Consider the following 19,527-nt stretch of genomic DNA (forward strand, 5'->3'; position numbering starts at 1 on the left):
TATACACGAGGAACACAAACTCCTGCTGCCATGAACAGTGGGTCAAAAACAGACAACCACAGGCAGGGATGTACTTGGGATTTGAATTTATATAGAGACATTAAACAAAACAATAAAAAACCCACACAATTATTTATCAGCTTTAAAAAATGCTGATAAAGCAAATGTGCATCAGTTTTCAGATTTTACTTTCAAAACATCATTGCTCCATTTTGTTTCTCTATCACAAAATATGGTAATAGAATCCATGTTCTTGTAATGTGAACAATCTTGAAAAGTTCAAGAGTTAAGGCACTGCTTAAGGAGCTATAGCTAGTGTGTCCACAGAGACCTTTTAAAAATCCTTTAAGCCATTTCCCCCTTTCATTGTGCACTGCTGGAAGTGTCTATTTGTGTTTTTTAAAACAGATTTTACAAAAAGGGTGGGTGGGCAATGTTCCTTTAACAGAGGGCTAAATTAATTTAGCAAAAAGAGCTGAACAGCCATACATTGAACATTGGTTTAGCTTTATTTTAATTTTTCACTTGGTGAAGTAGAATATGTAGTATACTTTGCCCCCAAAAATTTAAATTGTTTTCAACACATCCTGTCTTAGCTTTTTAAATATGGTATTTGAGAATGACAGAAGACATAATATTAACAAAATATGAAGATATTGATTTCAAATGATGAAACTCTCTAAAGCAATTAACGAATAGTTGGTAAAACCCCGTTGGCACAAACACTAACCTAATTTCATGTGTTCTAAACCACAACATAAATATAATATATTTTATGTAAAACTACACAATTTATAAAAAGTAATATGAGATTACCAATAATTTATCATAGTCGTCATGCCTGACAGTCTGTACTGAGGGCGACAAAATCCCACGCCTTACGTCCTCTCTGCTGACTTGAAGTTGGTGACGTCCCAGGAAAACAAAGATGGCAGGGATAGGAAGCAGCAACTACTGGGAGGGTAAGGAGCCTGCGGTTTTGACTAGTTTAAAAATAAATGTTTCACACAACAACATCTATTTGCATCCAGGTAATGTCAGAAGATAGGATGTGCGTTTTGCTGCGTCAGACTCGTGTTATTAAAACCTGTACACGTCATGCAACAATTAGTTAGCTCCCAACAAGCTAACGCATATCGCCATGTAACTGTAAGTGTTTCTCCCTAAGCTGTTGAATCGGAGACGGTACTTTAAACGGCTTATCAACTTGACACAAAGGCACGTGTTGTTTGGTGTGTTTATTTGAAAACAACCGGACGACAAAATTACACGTAATTAGCTGGAAGAATGTTAGTCAGGCTCTTTGACTTTAGTATGCAATAAAAACTGGCTGTCATCTAATGGGGCAAATGTTCCCGCTTTACTAAATCAGAAAACAATAAAGCGTTTACAAGACTCTTAGCAAGGCTTCAAATACGAACGATATAACAGTTATTTCAGTATAATCACATTATGTCGATACCTACACTTAATGACTGAATTATTCTTTAACCATAGCAAATGTATCAAGCTGTTTTTAAATGTTTCGCTGATTCTCGTGTTACAGATCTGAGAAAGCAGGCCAGGCAGTTGGAGAATGAACTTGACCTGAAATTGGTCTCCTTTAGTAAACTGTGCACCAGTTACAGCAGCTCTAGGGATGGACGTCGAGGAGAGACGTAAGCTTTCACAAATGCACAGTCACAAGTACAGTTTCATTATTTGTTTTGTGCAGTTACAGCTTATGATCCAAGTTGCACAGTCAACTAACTGGTGGAAAGTAAAACCTCTCCAGGGCAAACTACTTTTGACCTCTTCAGTTAAGATATTTTGTTTACTGATTTTAACAGAAACTTACTGGTATATGAATGTTTGAACTCATCTTTAAGTTACTGTATCTTCAAACAGATTTATTTTAATTATTTTCTGCATTTTAATGGTAAAGAGTAGCTGCCCCTAGTTACCATATAATGTCACAGTAAAAGCAAACAAACAAGCAAAAAAAATTGATGTCCCTAATTTACTTCTATAAATTATATTAAAGTGTTTTGTCTGTAAGCTCTTGTGTCTACTGTCAACAGCAGAAATCATGTTGACAGTGTATAGCATTGATATTTAGAAATATTAGTAAGTCACATAATTGTTTTTTTGTGATACGTAACGGATCCCTCTTGTAAATGAGGCAATGAGTCTCAAAAATATTTTTTCTTGCATGAATAAAGGATTATACACACCAACTCTTAAGCACTCTGTTGGATGTGTGATGATTTAGGCTTGTTGCATAGATACATGTATATATAAATTATTGGATGCCTTTTGACACAAATATGTAAACAGTTCACCAAGATATACTGAGTGTATAAGTATAATTTAACAGTTTAAATGTGGTATTCTTTAAATAAATGATAAATTCTTATTTTAATTGACCCATTGACATGGTGGTATTGACATGGTGGGACTAATGATCACTCAATCACTCATAACTCAATTCTTTGATATCATCAGTTTTGAATATCTTTGGTTTGTCATTGTATAATTATGCCTCTGAAATGTATATTACAAATAAGATTGTTATAAGTAGACTTTCTAACTGCTCTCAATGCCTTGTTTACCTAAAGTTCGGACACCACGCCCCTGCTAAATAACTCAACCCAGGACAGGATGTTTGACACCATGTCAGTTGAGATTGAACAGCTGCTGGCAAAAGTAAGTCTTCCCTCTTTAGCAGTGGGACCTTAGAGAAGAAGAGGTTCAGTCTTGGATACACTCTGCTTTATGTCAGAATTTCTTTGTTTTTCACCAGATTATCCCCTTTCATGTCTTTTTCAGCTCACAGGAGTGAACGACAAGATGGCAGAGTACACCAACACCCCGGGAACAGCTTCTCTCAATGCTGCACTCATGCACACTCTCCAGAGACATCGGGATATTCTACAGGTTAACCAAGTTCTCATTTGCTCTTTGTTGTTATCTTTATGTTCAGGGTTTCCATTGGATTTGTTTTTCTTCTTCCAAAGCAGTCCAGCTACAAATAAATTAAACCTTCACTGTAAGAAGGAACTTTGTTTCGGTGTTTACTATAAGCATGTTACATATGAACTACTTATAAAACTACTAATAATATGATTTTATCCAAACTCAGACAGGATGCTAAAATCTCAACAATATTCAGAGCCATGAGTGAAAGTCTACGAAAGGGTTCACCTTTGTTAATCAGCTACAGGCTCTGACTGAGATAGAAGTCCTTATACATGTTCATATTAGCAATAATGTATAATTTTAGTTGGATTTGAAATATTCTGTGATGTTTTTGGGTTTTTTTACACAGATATTTTACTTGTTTCTGTTCAGGATTACACTCACGAATTTCACAAAACCAAAGGCAACTTTCTGGCCATCCGGGAAAGGGAAGATCTTTTAGGATCTGTCAGGAAAGACATTGAGTGAGTACTCAATCCTCTGTTCATTCACCTACATTTGACTTGGAAAGTGCAGAATTATAATGGCAACTAGATTCAACTTGGATGCTGAGTACACTCAGGTTCATACAAACAGAAGGAATGGATGAATGAGCAGTTTCACTCACCGTTTACATCTCATAGCTCAGACTGTAACAGGATGCACATATGTTTATTTCAGTTCATCATTTACACATCGTTTTCATTTGTACACTGGTTTGTTATTCAAATGAGCATAAACCCTTATTTGTGTGCATTAGCATTCAGATATCACACTTAACAATTAGACCTGAACATTATACCCACTGCTGCCTTGCAGCAACTGTGTGCAATTTGCATGTTCTCCTTGTGCATGGATGGATTCTCTCTAGTTTCCTCTCACTGACTGTTACGCCCACCAAGGGCACAAGGACACGAGACAAGAATGAGGGTTCAACAAAATTTTTATTCTTAAACTCTCTTGAACGTTGTTTTTTTTCTTTTGTTCAGTTGCTTCTGATTTTCTGTGAAGAAAAAGAGTTAAATGCCCTCAGTTTCCCATGTCCCAAAAAAAGATAAACAAAACCCCAAAAGTATTAACAGAGAGTTGGACCTGGTGAGCCGATCAAACAGAACAAAACGGTACAACAGGGGGCCAACCCTATACAGGGCCGTCGAAGCCCCTACTAGTACCGGACTAAAGCAAAAAAGAACCTAATGCAATAGATCAAATCCAGGACAACCGGTCCCACCAGGCCAAAATCACAATGGAAAAGCAAACAAACAAAGGCTAACAGAAAAATGGAAACGTCAGCTGCGGCCCACAGCGACTGGACGTGCGCGCACTGCGTCAAGACGCTTCCCCTGTGGTGGTGGAGCGAGCGGAAGCGAGTGGAAGCGAGTGGAAGGCGGAGACTCTCAACATGCCGAAACCCAGCCTATTTATAGGCGGACCAACAAATTAACGTAATCAAATTACCAAAAATAAGAAGTTATCCAAACTCCAAAATATATTAACAAAAGGTCATTCAACTAAAGTCTATGAGAAAGCAAAGAAAAAATAGACAAAAATCATCATAATGTGCCCGAAGCACATAACACTGACCAAAAAGATAACGGTCAGGTTAATTGGTGACACTAAATTGCCGTCCGGTATGAGTAACTGTGGCCAAGTTGTTAGTCATGTGTGGCTATGTTACCCAGTGATGGAGAGGTGATCTGTCCATTGTGTGACTGCTTGAGATATGTGCCAACACTCAACAGTATAAAAATGGGATTAGGATGGAAACGGTAATAAATTTATGGATTGCAAACGCAAGGTTCAATGGAAGATGAATCGCAGACATAGGCCCTTGCAAGTCATTTTACAATTTTAAGAAAGCAAGTTACATTTGATTGTAGCTAAATTACAAATAGCTATTTTATTATTGGCATTCAGATCCATCTGTACCTCTTGTCCTGAGTGTCAGCAAGTAAACTCTTTTTCACAGAGCTCAGATGTTGTTGAGTTTGTTTACCGTACAGAAAGATGAGCCAAGACTCCGGCCTGACTCGCTCTTGGAAAATGTTTGGTATTGAAACCTTTGAAGATTCATAGCCTCCTTGGCTTTGCGTTGAAAAGGCGCACCTTTTCTTCAGATTGACTCATTTGCAAGTGAGTGTATTGAAACGAGCTGGAACCCCCTTCAGACCATGAATCTTACAGCCTTTTTTTGTAAAACGGTATTGATTTGTGAGATGCTGCAGTAAGCTTACAGTGAGCACTGCAGGATTCCTAATTATCCCGCTCCATCTAAGATGAAAACATCTGCGGAAGCCTCATTCAGGCACACATCCACCGAAGGCCATTAGGTCACTTTATTCCACATTTTAACTAGTTTTAACATACGAGACTCGCCTCTCTTTTTATTATCTAAAGTGTCATACTTTTTGTTTTTTGGTGAGTTTGCCTTTGTAGCCAGATTAACTTTTCTGCATGATACTAATAGCAAATAATAGATTTTCAGCAGGACTACAGACTGTTATTGAGTTTCTAAATTAAATGCTGAGGGAGTTGGTTCTCAAAATGCTTATATACGCTAAACATATATAGCAGCTAAAGCATATTCTTTTTAAAAATATTTGGGGCATTAGTTTTTCAGATAAATATGTTAAGTTTTTATCAGATAACCAATTTTCCAACCGCTGGTTTAATGTGTTTATCTTTGTCGCATTAATTACTACAATAATAAATAATAATTTCACTGGTCTGTCTTAAAACCAGGAAGATAGAGCACATCACCCCTGTTCTGAAGTCCTTACACGACTCCCTGTAGCTCAGAGATAAACTTTGAAACACTTCTGTAAATTTATAAATCACTGAACGACTTAACTCCACAATATGTTTGCAACTTGTTGTTGTATCAACCTTCCTGACCTCTCAGGTGTCCTGGGTCTGCTCTGCATCCCCAGAACCAGAATATAATGTGGAGAAGCGGCATTCAGCTTCCTCAGTTCCTTTAAACACATACAAATACCAAACATTCTTATGCAGTGGGGATGAATGTTAGGAAAATCGGAAAGGAACTCGTTCTTACCGATACACAAATTGTTCAGAGGAAGATGAGAGCTTGGTTTGGGCTTTAACTTTCTTCTCTGGGGGGGTCTGATGTATAGGATTGTTTAAGCACAACTCATGCAGCAAACGGCAAACAGACCTGAAATAAACCTATAAATGCTACAAAAATCCATTTCTCTTTAGCTGCCTTTGAATAAAACCTACTGGAACATCATGAACTGAAGTGTTTTTCAACCTGTCATCGTTTTCGTCATGTTTACATTTTCTTTTTAATCAACTAGAGCTCTTTTTCTGAGAATATGCTGAAAATGAATTTCTTTCCATTGCCTTAATGTCATGAAATTTTGAAATAATACAAATCCTTCTTTTTAAGCACATCCCATACTAGTCCCAAAAACACAGTTAGATTATCTTTCTCAATACTGAAACCCAGAAAGGCTGTATTTGCTACATTTCTCAGACATTTTCTCCAGCAGTGTTGTGTGTTAAGATTTTGTAGTGGTCCAGGAAAGAAGCAATGATGTTCTTCCAATCAAACTAGCTAAGCCTTTTAATTACTTGTTTCTGAGGCATTGTGATGCTAATCAGATATTCATGTGAAAATGGACTACTTGCTTGTTTATTTAGGAGAAAACACGGTTATAAGAAAACTGTCTTGCTATTTTATTGACTAGAGAGAAAAGAAAGCTACCAAATAATGTACATTTAGTTTTTCCTCGAATTAAAATTAAATTTGACAAACGTTTTAAGTCTTTACGGAACCGACAGTTTTATTCCTTTAAAGGGGGCCTCAGCATAAAAAGTTTTATTAATGCTATTCTATGCATTATATTAATTTTTTTTCATGAACTCGTTACACTTGCAAGCTATGCTGAGGTTAGATCTTTCTGTAAAACAAAATGGAAAATCTGCTGCACCTGAACTTTGCATCATGTAGGGGGCAGTAAAGAGCTTGGTGGTGATTTAGGTTTGCCCACAATGAGGATTGTTTTTGCTGCAGAAATACCAGCATGAATACTGATTAAAAGAGAAATAAGGCATAGTGCAGTGCTCCCAAGCAACTATGAATATATTCCTTTTGTGTTTAACGCATAGCATTTCCTCAGATGTAGACATACAGGCCTATTCTCACATTGTGCCATTCATAATAGCTGCAGCCACTGTCCGCGCAGAGTGGAGCAGCAGCATTTCCTCCGCTGCTCCTTTCATTCTAAATGTCAGCAGCAAAAATGACAGCTCGTCTGTGATTTACATTGGTGCCCTTTTAAAAAGCCTTGCTGGAGTGATGCAGCGGGCTGTCAGTACTGGCAGTTCCAACCCTACGAATACATCAGCCCTGCTGACGGGGGAGCCAGCTGGAGCCCGAGGCAGCACTCCATACGCTACATATCTGTTCTTGGCCACTGGCTTTCAACACTGTGCTTGAGATGGAGAAAACTCATTTATTCTCGGTCTGCTTCCTGTAAGATGGGTGGGGTAGGATGTTAATGTTATATATGTGCGCACAGTTCTCCCTCCCTCTGTGCTCTTTATCTGGTTCTCGCCCAACAGGAAGGTGGGGCTGTGTTAAATGGACAGAAACCCAGGAGAGTGGGGGGTTTTCAGCTGTTGGCAGGAGCTGCATCAAGCAGAAGTGAATGAGTGAGACGAGTTTATGCATAGAGTTTGATCTCGTAATAAAAGAGTCAGGAGCAGCTTCTTGTTTCGGCTTCTTCGTTAATTTGACAACTTACCCTGGTTTCAAGTTTTTATTCCATTTTGCCTAATTTCATTTGCCTGTTTCATTTTTCCTTATCAAAACTTTCAGTTGCTCTGTATTGTAACCCTTCTGTTCTCTAGTTATGTCAGTGCCTCATGTCCGTGGATCAGATTAATTTCTGATGTATTCAGTCAGTTCACTACAAAAAAATCGGAACGATTAGAAAAAGCTTCACTGGTAAATTTGGGTGATCTTTCCCACCCAAAAATTTTGGTGATTTTCTTTTTAAAACAATGGTGGTTTGTTAGTATTTTCAATATCTTACACAATACTTGCACCAGTGTTGAATAGATAAATATTGTAACACACCACTTTCAAAAACATGGTTTAATTAGATGTGTTCATTTTTGCCATTTGTCATTTCAGAACGTATAAGAGTGGCTCAGGAGTCAACAACAGAAGAACAGAGCTGTTTCTAAAGGAGCATGAGCATCTTAGAAAGTAAGTTTACCTGGCTGATTACTCAATGCAGCTCAAATTTAAATGATTTTGTGGAGCTTTACCAGTAGAAAAAATTATCTAAACAAACACACAACCCTTCTTCCCCTTCCTGTTTCTATTAGATAATGCCAAAATAACAAGCAATAATTTCTTCAGGGATTTTCTTTATTTTCTGTTTTCCTGAAACTTGGAAGGTTACATACATTTCTTGAGTATTTTATAGAATCACCTTTTCAACTTCATGACTTTGGTTAAACGTTCTGTGTGTCCATCCACAAACATCTGGCAATATCAAGCAGGAGTTTTGGCCCGGTCATCCTGACAGAACTGCTGTAACGGAGTCCGTTTTGCTTGCGCACGCACGCACACACACACCTTTGCAGTGCTTTGTCTGAAAATAAAGACGTCTGTTGAAAGCTCATTCATGGACTGGGACACGGAGCCTGTCTCCTTCCTGAACAGTACTGGTTGGACATTCCCATGTTGTTTATATTTGCATATAATTGAATGACCAGATGGCGTGGAAACTTTGGGCATCTTAAAATGGTTTCCAACAATGAACCAGACTTATGAAGGACCGTAGTTATCGTGATGATATTTTGGACCATTTCTTTCTGTTTTTCCATTATATCTCTGTTTTAAGTGTTGCCTAAAAAATACATCCACATTCATTTAAAATAAATGCTTCAGATTGTTTCATGTGTAGTATTGCAACGTTTGCAATGTAATTATACAGAAGGAACCCATCGCTTTTATGACAAAACCTATCATTGATGATTTCAGTTTTTCATTCACGTTGCATCCTGAAACTGTTCAGCTCTGTTTCTTATGATGCAGAAGGTGAAATCAGGTGTTTTCTTGCTGTTATTTGGCAGGGCATAGAGAACTGTCAACAGCGTGTGCCTTTGTGAAATCTCTCTCTCTGCGTTGGAGAGGTGTGAGATGCGCCCTGTGTGGAAAGGAAAATGAAATATCAGCAGGGCACACCTTGCCTTGCACACAAGTTCAGAACAAAAAAGCAAATAAACCATCAATAGTTTTACTCACTGATTGGATTTCTGGTCAATTTGAGCTCATACAAAACGATGAAGTTAAAGTCTGTTATTTTTCAAAGTTTTTGTTTCCAGGTCTTAAAACCTAAAACTGAAGAAACATCCCATCAAAGTTAGACTTGCTTTTGGTGCAAACATGATTTGAGAAAGAGTTTACTTGATTTAAATAAACACACTCCTCCAAATATTTACACCCTTAAATACCTATAAGTACATATTGGGAAGCACAAATATTACATTATATGCACTTGAGAAGATTATTTAGCTTGATTTGAGGGAGTGATGAAGAATACCGAGTAAAATATTTACTCAACTTTGTGTTAACAGCCACAGGATGGTAGTAAATCTGCATTAAACACAATTATTAATCTTAATTACTAGTTTCTGTTTTTTAGACTATGAAGCCCAAGAAGAAGATGGTAATATGTAGACTTAAAAGAAGAAGATAATTTGAAAGTAGCAGTACATCTCAGCTAAATATAATATCATTAAATTTTGATTTATTTATTGCAGCAAACCCATTTTAAAAATGAAGCATGTTTAGGAATTGATTACACAGAGTTTACAATGTGTAAACAATGCCATATACTGCACACTGTACAGTACTTTGTAAGCTCATTTTTTGGTCTTATGTAGTAATTTAAAAACAAAACATTTAGTAAAAAGAAAAATAATTGAACTAAATAGCAAAAAGATTTAACAGGAAAGAATATTTGAATGCATCAGTATGAACCTGCATGCATTAAGACTTCCATGCAGGGTTTGCATATTTTGGACTTAATTTGTTTGGGTTGTTTTATATTATGGTTAAAATAATTGGCAGAATTTTCAGTATAATTTACATTGACATCTAAAAGTGAACGTTGTGGTATAATTAGCAGTCTGAAAAAACATAAAGGACATTATAACATTAAGCGTATCTTGTGCTAAACACACTCCCTTTTCACAAGGAAGGCACTCAGCCTTTCTTGTTAACCCATCAGACACGTCAAGATATTGATTGTGAAATTATACATTTAAGCCACCACCCATCCCGTATGGGAAGGATGAAAAGGAGATTGAAGAAGAGGGTAAAATTACACATGATTGGTTTAGGGCTGTAAACATTCAACAGGGACCGAAGGGAAACAATCTGAGCTGACGTTTAAAGACTTTCAATCTATATATATATATATTTTTTATTTTTTATTTTTTTTACCATGACTGTCGGGGACTAAACAATGAAGGTGTAAAAATCTTCTCTATATGGGTTTTTCTTGATCCTGTTACATCTTCTCTCCTTGTGTCCAGTCTGACCGGTCATGTCTCATTTTATCCGACTTTTATGTCATGGACTTAAGACATTTATCGTAATTCTGGCCCCTAAAGAAGCCGAACACAGTAAATATGGATGTAAGCAATGGCTGATGATGATAATTACGAAAGAAAGCGCATCACATCACAATCCCAACACTCTGACTTCACTTCCAAACAGACTTTGCAAAACGTTTGGTGGAGTCTGTGCTCCACATATATCGGCAAAAAACCAACACATTTCAGTTTTGAAAAAGGATGTAAACACTCTAAATGGCAGCCTTTGTTAATGCACTGAAAGCAAACAGTCCATTATGATCAGTTGAGTTGCATTTTCCAGTAAGATATTGGACAAATGTTTGTAATAATTGGTTTGTGATTAGCTGAAAGTTATTTTCTAATTGGTTCAAGTGAGCTTGAGATGTTCTGGTTGCCCATCTGCAAAATCCTGTTTCCATTGTTTCTTCCGTCCTGTTGGAGGGTTTTGGGCCTGTGTGCGTACAATCACAGGCGTGCTTAAACCCACCCGCTCAACGTAGCGTTGATGACAAATGTGCCATATTAGCATTTCTCGTTCCTGTCCCAAACAGTGACATTTTTTCTCTCTCACAATCAGTGAACTGTGTTGGTTTTCAGAACTTAAAACAAAAAAAAATCTCTGACCATAATGCTTCTTAAAAAGTTTTTAAAAAAATCTTTCCATGAGTTTGTTGCTGGTGTGCAGAAAAAGACAGGAAAGCATGTGGTTGTTGTGGGTTCATTCATCATGCTGGGAAAGGCAATTAGCTTGAAGCTAATGAACAGTTTAATGACTGCAGCAAAACACAACTAGTGAGGTAAAAACGGGTGGAGCCCACTTAAAGATAAAACCACAGAAAATCCCATTTGAATGAGCACGATGGCAAAAGAGATCTTTACGGAGACAAAACATAAGTATTTTCATCTATTTCATATCCACAGGGAAAACATAATCAATCTTGGGTCATCTCATTTGCCGACTGCTTTCATTTTCTCTTCATGTTCGCTCACATGTGTATAAGACAGGTAGCAGTGAGACACTGAAATCATGTCATGGCTGCCCAATAACAGCTGTGTTTACATCACAACCTGGTAAAAATCCAGTAATAATGACTTTGTCTTCAAAGTTTCTGACCACAGACACAAAGCTACTTCAACTTAAAACGAAATGTTATGACGTGTATAGCCAATTTCCATTTTTTACTTTAGAAAAATTATGTCTAATCAATGTCGTTCTCTCTGCTCTGCCTCCAAACTACAGCTCAGACCGGCTGATGGATGACACAATAAGGTAAGCCTTAGCATCTGTCTTGTGTGTGAACCCGTATTTTGCAAAATCTCTCCCATCTTCCATAAGCTTTGACTAATGTTGCATGGTTAAGATATTTTGCTGCTAGGGTTAGCCTGATTGTTTTCAAAAAGCCTTGGCTATATGACATGGCTACCTTAAGAAGTAACATCTCAATCTAACTTTATTGTCTTGCAAAATATAGTGAAAATCACTAGACAAAATATTAATACCAGGCAAAGTATTAATAAATATACTGCAATAAATATTAGCCAACTGTATGAGAACCATGGACTCGCACTATTCTTACCAGTGATATATTTGGTAAGTTATGTTTGTTTTATTCAGTAAAATTGACAAATTGTGTTTGCTGATTTACAGTTGAGCCCAATTTATTTCTTATGCCTAACAGATTCAACTTAATGATTTTCAATTGATTCTGATAAGAATTGAGATCAGCAGCTATCAAAATATAGCACAACCAATGAAAGGAGTATCAATTTTGAAAGAGAATGTGTTTGTATTTTAAGTTAAGAAAAGGCTTGTCCAGAGTTATTCAAAACCTTCTTGATAATCAGTGGAGCAGAATCATTATTAGCACTGCAGAAATTAAACCCTTATCATAGTAGCATGTTTCCACTGGTATTTTGATGACTCATCTTTAGGTATGAACACCTGTTTAGTGGCCGGACTAACATAACTCTGGCATACATTAGAGAACAGTATAGTTTTTAAAAAAAGCCAAGTTTTATTTTGGTTTTAGCAGAGCAACAATTCTTCTTCTTTGGATTTAGCCTAAAGTGAAGCTGAGGCAGAGATCTCCACTCTTTGCCTACAGTGTCTCCTTATCCTCAGTCTCTATTCTCGTGAGGTGGTTTACACAGAGATCAGGGCTGCTGGAGTCAGCAAAGCATTTCCTCCTGACTTAGGAGAACACAATCCCTAAAACAGGCCAACGCTGCGGACCGTACCCTCAGCAGTCTGCAGTCACAGGGGGGGCCGGGACCTCGCCCACCTGTACTCCTACTCATATCTCCTTCTACACACTGAAAATGTATGCTGACTGTGCTTTTTTTCCCCCCCTCACTCGGTTACAACAAATATTTCAGGTAAACAACTGCAGTGATGTCATGGGCTTATCTTCTATGAATCCGTCTTCCTGCATTGGGGGAGGTAGATTTTTATCCTGAAAATACTGAAATATTTATGTTAAACATTAGTCATGTCCAAAGTAATTAATAACAGCTGACAAATATAACTGCAAGTAACATTTGTCAAGGCTGGACCACCAAACTCTAATGCATTAGTTAAGGATTCAAAGACTGGCTCAGTGTCTTCTATTGATTCGTGTGTGTAACAGATGCCAAAGACTCTGGCTGAAACTTTTCCTGCCAATTGCTCAGTTGCACTTTCGTCCTTTGAAACTTGCTGAAGTCCAGATTTGAGAGCGAGAGAGGCCCAAAATAGCAGTGGAACTCCAAAGTTGGAGATCCATTGAGAAATCGTACCTAAATCAGAGAATTGCTGCTCGGTCGGCCTTAACCAATGACCGGTGTGGTGGAAACTAAAAGATCTGTCGTCTCCTTTCTATGATATGCCTGAAACTTTTGCACTTTCCATGCAAAGATTGTGTTTTTTAAAAATAAAAACTTAATGGGAGAATGTGCGTTCCCTGACGCAATCTCTGACCTATACACACGCACATTTTGTCGATGACCATTAAATAGCGTTGATCGGCTAAATGATTTAAATATACCTCAATATTACTTTGACCAATTATGGTTGAATGGGAAAAATTGCTTTTTGGTGTTAATTGTTTTATAAATCTGAATATTTTGGTCTACACCAACATATACTTTTACTAAATATTTTCTGACTCTGTGCGTGTTCTCCTCTTTAAAAAGCTCTACCAACCTAGTAGTGTCACTGTTCTGCGTTTCATTGCACCTGGATGTATTTTTTGCTTTCTACTTTGTGAATCCAGTGCAGAGACGGTTCATTTAAAATCCCCTTTTCAGTGTAAACTGGAAGTTTACACTGTTTTTAGCAGCAAAGCCAGGAAGAATATGTTGATATTATGCTGATATTAGATTCTTTATTTCTTAAAAGAACATCAGAATCATCTAATATCTGTGTTGGTAGGTCAAAGATTCCCTTAAATCAGGGATGAGAAAAAAAAAAAATTAACATCTCTCTCAAGAAAAAGTTTCACAGTGGAATTTAATTTTGTGTTGTTTGCAGTAAAATGCCACTTTATGAAAATGTTGCAGTATTGCCTCTCGCTCATTTATCTTGTCTCTTTCTTCAGCATTGCAATGGCGACCAAGGAGAACATGACCTCACAGAGGGGCATGCTGAAATCCATACACAGCAGGGTGAACACTCTGGCCAGTATCCTTTACACTCCACACGGGTCTGCCTGCGTGTGCAGGAACACAGAATCACTGCTGCTATTTAACCGCCTGGTTTTTTCTGTTTGTTGTTTTAACAGAAAAGTGGAATTGATCAAATGTATCGAGAGATATTACGCACTGGTAGTACGGTGGGTTTTCACTTGATATTTTCTTTGACGTTTTGACTCTCAGATCGTTTCCCAACTATCAACAGTCTCATCCAGCGAATCAATCTGCGAAAGAGAAGGGACTCCCTCATCCTCGGCACTGTGATCGGCGTCTGCACCATTCTCCTCCTGCTCTACGCTTTCCACTAACCTCCCCTGTACAGACGATTTCTAACAAGGCAGGACTCCTCTGCTCTTTGTAGCATACGAACCCTCACCTCCTCCCCAGAGACGGCGCTCGGTGATCGAAGGACCACGGAGGTTCCAGAGCAGAGAGACATTTAGTTGGTCCTGTTCTAGGACAGGTCCAGATTTGGCCAATACGTTCCCACTGAGCCAGCATTTAACGAGACAGATTTAGAGCTTGTGGTCTCTTCTTCTTCTCCCTCTTCTTCTCCTTATTCTTCTTCTTCTTATACCCACAAGGAAATGGAGACCAAAAGTACAAGTGAGACCAGTTAATTTTTGTTTGTGGACAAACTTTGTGCTTTTTTTCTAAGATCAGAGACTAAAGCTGTCTTGTTTTAATAAGGAGGCCGATGGATTTTCTTTTTCGGTTATTTTTAATGATTTTGGGGGAGTCATAATTCATTGTAAGCTGTAAAATGTGAATTAATAAATTATTCATATCAGTATGTGCTTTTAAAAAATGTGGAGTGAGTTAATTTTCATTTTGTTCCGTTGAGATTAGCCGTTTCTGATAAAGTTTTAGTACCAGGACGTACAAACGTATACAATACTTTTATTAACACACCTGTCACTTTGCATGCAACGGCAGCAAAGTGACGGGCAACGAAAGCCTGTTGATTCACACAAAGATAAAAGTATAAAAACAATGTCATTCAACAAAAAATAAAAAAAGCAGCATTCTTTGACTGTACAACTGTAGAAAAATTTACAAAATGTTCTACTTGAGCTTTCAAAACATGTAATCCTATTAAGTTGGCACAGATTCTTAACCTTTTCCTGCCTAAATTTATTGGTAGTTCTTTACAAAATGTTTTTTTTTTCTGTCAGGCAGATGCTAAGTTAAGTGAATTGGTAATTCAAATATAAATCTAGGTATGATGCTGATTGGCAATATTAGGCCGATTTTAGCTTAATAATATAACAAATACTCAATGCTTTTCTAGAATGCAGCTGATTTTATTAATGATAATGTTGCTGAAAAGGGAATTTTATTTGATTTACTGCATAACTTTCTGTGCAGTTTATTCTGGTACATAGTTACAGAAACCATGGCTTGCTACCCGGTCACATTGTTTCTGGTTATGTTGTTTTTTTCCCTCCTTATTAAAAGCAACTCACTGACATTCTCCATTCAATCTGAAAGAATGTGAACTTTATTGCTTGTACCAACAGTTGCAGCTGTAATTTTAAGCAAAAGATGGCTCTATATGTAGACATGTAGATTAAAGAGGGCATACGCCACACTTTTCAGATTTTTATCTGTAAAACAAGTTTATTTTTAAGTTGTTACTTCACAAATTTGCTTGAATTTGTGTTGCTATATTAGACAAAACACCAATAAAATACCATAAAGTTTGGGGATGCAACATGATCCAGCTTGGAAAGGTAAGCAGATGCATGAAAAAGACAACTGTGCACAAAGCAACAACTAGTTATTTTTGTGGCATTAATTTGAGGTTTACGTAGAAGAAACGACGTAAACATCCAAACTTCATGTTGTAGATTACCTGGCCTCTTTTAAAAAAGACTGCAGACAGACACAGCCTCATTCAGTTGAGATTTAATTGGCCTTTTACTCCTTTTTAGGAGCCTAAAAACATGGCAGCTGTGCGAGAATCATCAATGTGGTTTTCTCACGCTGCTCCATTGTTCCATTTCACACGAATCCAAATTGAATCGAGTCACTTCAGTTGACAAATTACAGTTTCTATTCACCTCCATCAGATTCTTTGAACATAGACTAGCTGAGGTTATTGTGAAAGGGTTTCGCCCTTTAGATGTCATTCACATGGTGACGGCCAGTTTTTCAGGACGGTGCTCTTAAGAGGCAAACTGTGTACTAAAGCCAGCTTTGACATTTATACATGGATGTAAGATGACGGCGGAGGTGCAGCTCTTAAATATTTGAACGTCCCAAATCCATGCACATGATCCGGGCTCCTGCATGCCTTCCGCCCCACCAGCTTCAGAGAAGATATTTGCCTGAAGCATTTCTGATTTTATGGCTTTCATCACTTGTCCAAGACGATATTTATTGGTCAGTGTCTTTGTGGAGCAATGCGGACTTTTTATGAGCTAGACAGCTGGACAATCAGGCCACTCCTATCCATGAATTGTATTTTTCTCTACTTCACTTTCTTCTTTCCATCTGAATCTTTTACAGTCATGATAAATATTGTTTATCAGAAACTGCTTCGTGTTCTGGGTTACATGCAATAAATGTAGCGGCTTTGTTCTGTACTCCAATCCATAGGAATGGGACTGCAGCCAAATTAGTCTGCAATGGGAATGTATTGGATTTAACATTAAAAAAACCCTCTTGCATCTCATTCTGAGTCTGGAAAGTAACCATGAAAATATTAAAAGTAGTGATGTGTTTTGCAATGACGGATCGGGCAGCCAGTTGGATATTCATAACGCTTTGATCATATGAAATGATAAACTTGAATTTCAATTTTCCATCAATTTAAAACATTCACATCTATATTTTTCAATTTTCAGACACTCCTGCAGCACATTGTGGTAGCAGAATAATGTGGGAAATTGTTTTTATTCATAAGGGACAGGAAAAATCTGAGAGGCGCTGAAGATAATCTGAGAATGGAGCAGAGGCCCACCTGTCAACAGGACAAGGAAATTAAACACAATGAAACAGTTTAGATCAAAGCATGTTGAGGTGCTAAAATGGTCTAGTCAAAGTCCATACCAAAGTCTAAGTTCACAGAAGGTTCAAATGGGCAAGAATATCCAAAGCTGGTAGAAACAAACCCCTAAAAGGATGAAAGCTGGTACTGCAGAAAAATGTAGCGTTGAGGTCCATTTTTTAGGAAAGGTTTTAAAATATGTGCTATTTTTTATTCCACTTCACAATTATGCACTGCTTTGTGGTGGCCTGTCACATAAAATCCTATTAAAATATGAGTTCCTACACATTCTAATGATCTGATTAAAGAACAAACTTAAAAGAATGCTCTGGTTGTGTTGTCTCAATCCTTTATTATTAAGGAAACGTTCAGGAGTCAGCAAGTGAGCCACTGGTGGCGAGGTTGTAAAAAACATTATTTTCTCAATAATTAAATGTTTGCAAATTAAAGTTGGGATTTTCTGAACTATCTAGTGTGATATTATGGTACTGCAATGAGAAATATATTTATTTTACAGCTTTTTTAAAATCTCCACCAGGGCTTCTAGTAACTGCGTAGGGAGCTGTATGCGTATAGCAATTTAACATCTAAACCTGCAGGCAGTCCAGGCATCCTTTAAATCTGGAATTATCATCAAAACACAAAACTCAGACCATGCATGGTAACATTTATTCCTCACATGCAAAAAAGTACACCACAGAGATGAGAACCGTCACATACAGTATAATATAAAAAGAAACAAACAGTGATAATAGAGGTGAAAGGTGAACAGCTGGCTCCTAAACACCAGCACCACAGAAGAAGAAAGTTCAAGTGAATATGGAGCTGCGGTCAGTAAACATGGGGAGTCTTTGGATTTTTGCTGCTTCTGGATGTTCAGATGGAGTATTATCATTATTATTATTATTACTATTTTTTAATTTTTTTTGCACAGCTACGACTCAGCCTGCGACTTACATTGCTGATGTTCACTCGAGGACTTTGGATTGTATTAGCTGTATTGTTTCAATTGTAAAAAGCCCTTAAATGACCACTAGAATTCAGCAAATGGCATCCAGTTAAATGCATTTTAGTTTTAATGGGGTAAAAAAAAGACACTTTAATAGCTACAGAAAAACAACTCTATTGAATAATGCATCATGATTCACTGATTTTTATCTGAGCTTTGGAGCATTAAGCCTTTTCATATGTCAATGCAACATCTACATGACTCTAAACACAGCAATGAGTTTTCTCTTAAAGTGACGAATCCAGACAACGTGTCGTGCCATGATTTTAAGTGAGTCTTTTTTAAATGCTATTTGTTCTTAGGCAAACTCGTAGACTTGCTCTTTTACAAAAATAAGTGCGTGTCAGGCTGCTTGGCCTTTTGCATGCAAAGGTATTGCATATATAGTTTTCCATATAAATACATTACATAGCCATACAAGAAGAACGGTAAAACATCCAGTAAAAGAATGGATTTTAACAGTCAAAGTATAGCAATGTAAAATGTGTTAAAAGTTTGTAAATGTAAAAAAGACTGCAAAGATGAAAGGTCAGATGAAACTGGGGGAGAACGGTGTTTGTAATAAAGGCTTGATTCATATATGGTGCAGAACGTGCTTTTAACTGTCCATGAGGACAAAATACACACAAAAAAGGGTTTAATGTGCAAACCTGTCCGTCCCTTAAGGTTGGGAAATAAACAATAACAGTCTAAAAGGAAGGCAGAGTATTGGGATGTCTACATTCAGGCATGCACTTGGTCTCGTTTTTCTTAAGTTGGAAAGCAAAATGACTCAAGACAAAAGAAAATTTTTCCTCCACAAACCCTTGAATATACATTGATTCTTTTTTTTTTTTTTTTCCCAATTGCTAACGAAGCAGCCATCCGGACGGCGTCAACAAACCCAGCAACACATGGGATACAAACGTTTTATAAAATCAAAACTATCTATTCATTCATAGATTCCTTTATCTCAAATATATCTTTTTTTCTTCCTGTGTATACTTCGAGTGCAAGACGTTCATTTGGGGTATATGAAGATTAAATGAGCCGTCCGAAGTTCAAAGACTGTATTTTAAAGGAACCTCCACGCAGACAGAGAAAAGTCCATCATTCATCCGCTTTACATTTACAAATCATCCTCTTCATGTTCAGAAGTCCACTGTTCAAACAGGAGAAATCATCCTCCTTTAATAATCACACAAATCTGCATCACTCCTTCCTCTCTTTTTCGAACTCGAACAATTCAGAAGCAGGATATTCTGTCAGGCAAATGATACTGGGATCTAATGCATGCATCTTTCAGTGATATATATATATA

General features: G+C 37.3%; 1 protein-coding gene across 1 annotated transcript; it reads left to right on the forward strand.

Moving 5' to 3' along the window:
• The first annotated feature begins 839 nt into the window (after window positions 1-839).
• On the forward strand, window positions 840-15,034 carry gosr1 (golgi SNAP receptor complex member 1). The gene is made up of 9 exons (XM_008425579.3): window positions 840-962; window positions 1,547-1,658; window positions 2,598-2,685; window positions 2,809-2,916; window positions 3,331-3,422; window positions 8,099-8,173; window positions 11,798-11,827; window positions 14,133-14,215; window positions 14,410-15,034. Exons 1-9 carry the CDS (start codon window positions 929-931, stop codon window positions 14,532-14,534), a joined length of 747 nt encoding a protein of 248 aa, XP_008423801.1. The 5' UTR covers window positions 840-928; the 3' UTR covers window positions 14,535-15,034.
• Window positions 15,035-19,527: the final 4,493 nt, after the last annotated feature.

The sequence above is a fragment of the Poecilia reticulata genome, chromosome 13, assembly GCF_904066995.2.
Source record: "Poecilia reticulata chromosome 13, P_reticulata-male-v2, whole genome shotgun sequence".
Taxonomy (NCBI): domain Eukaryota; kingdom Metazoa; phylum Chordata; class Actinopteri; order Cyprinodontiformes; family Poeciliidae; genus Poecilia; species Poecilia reticulata.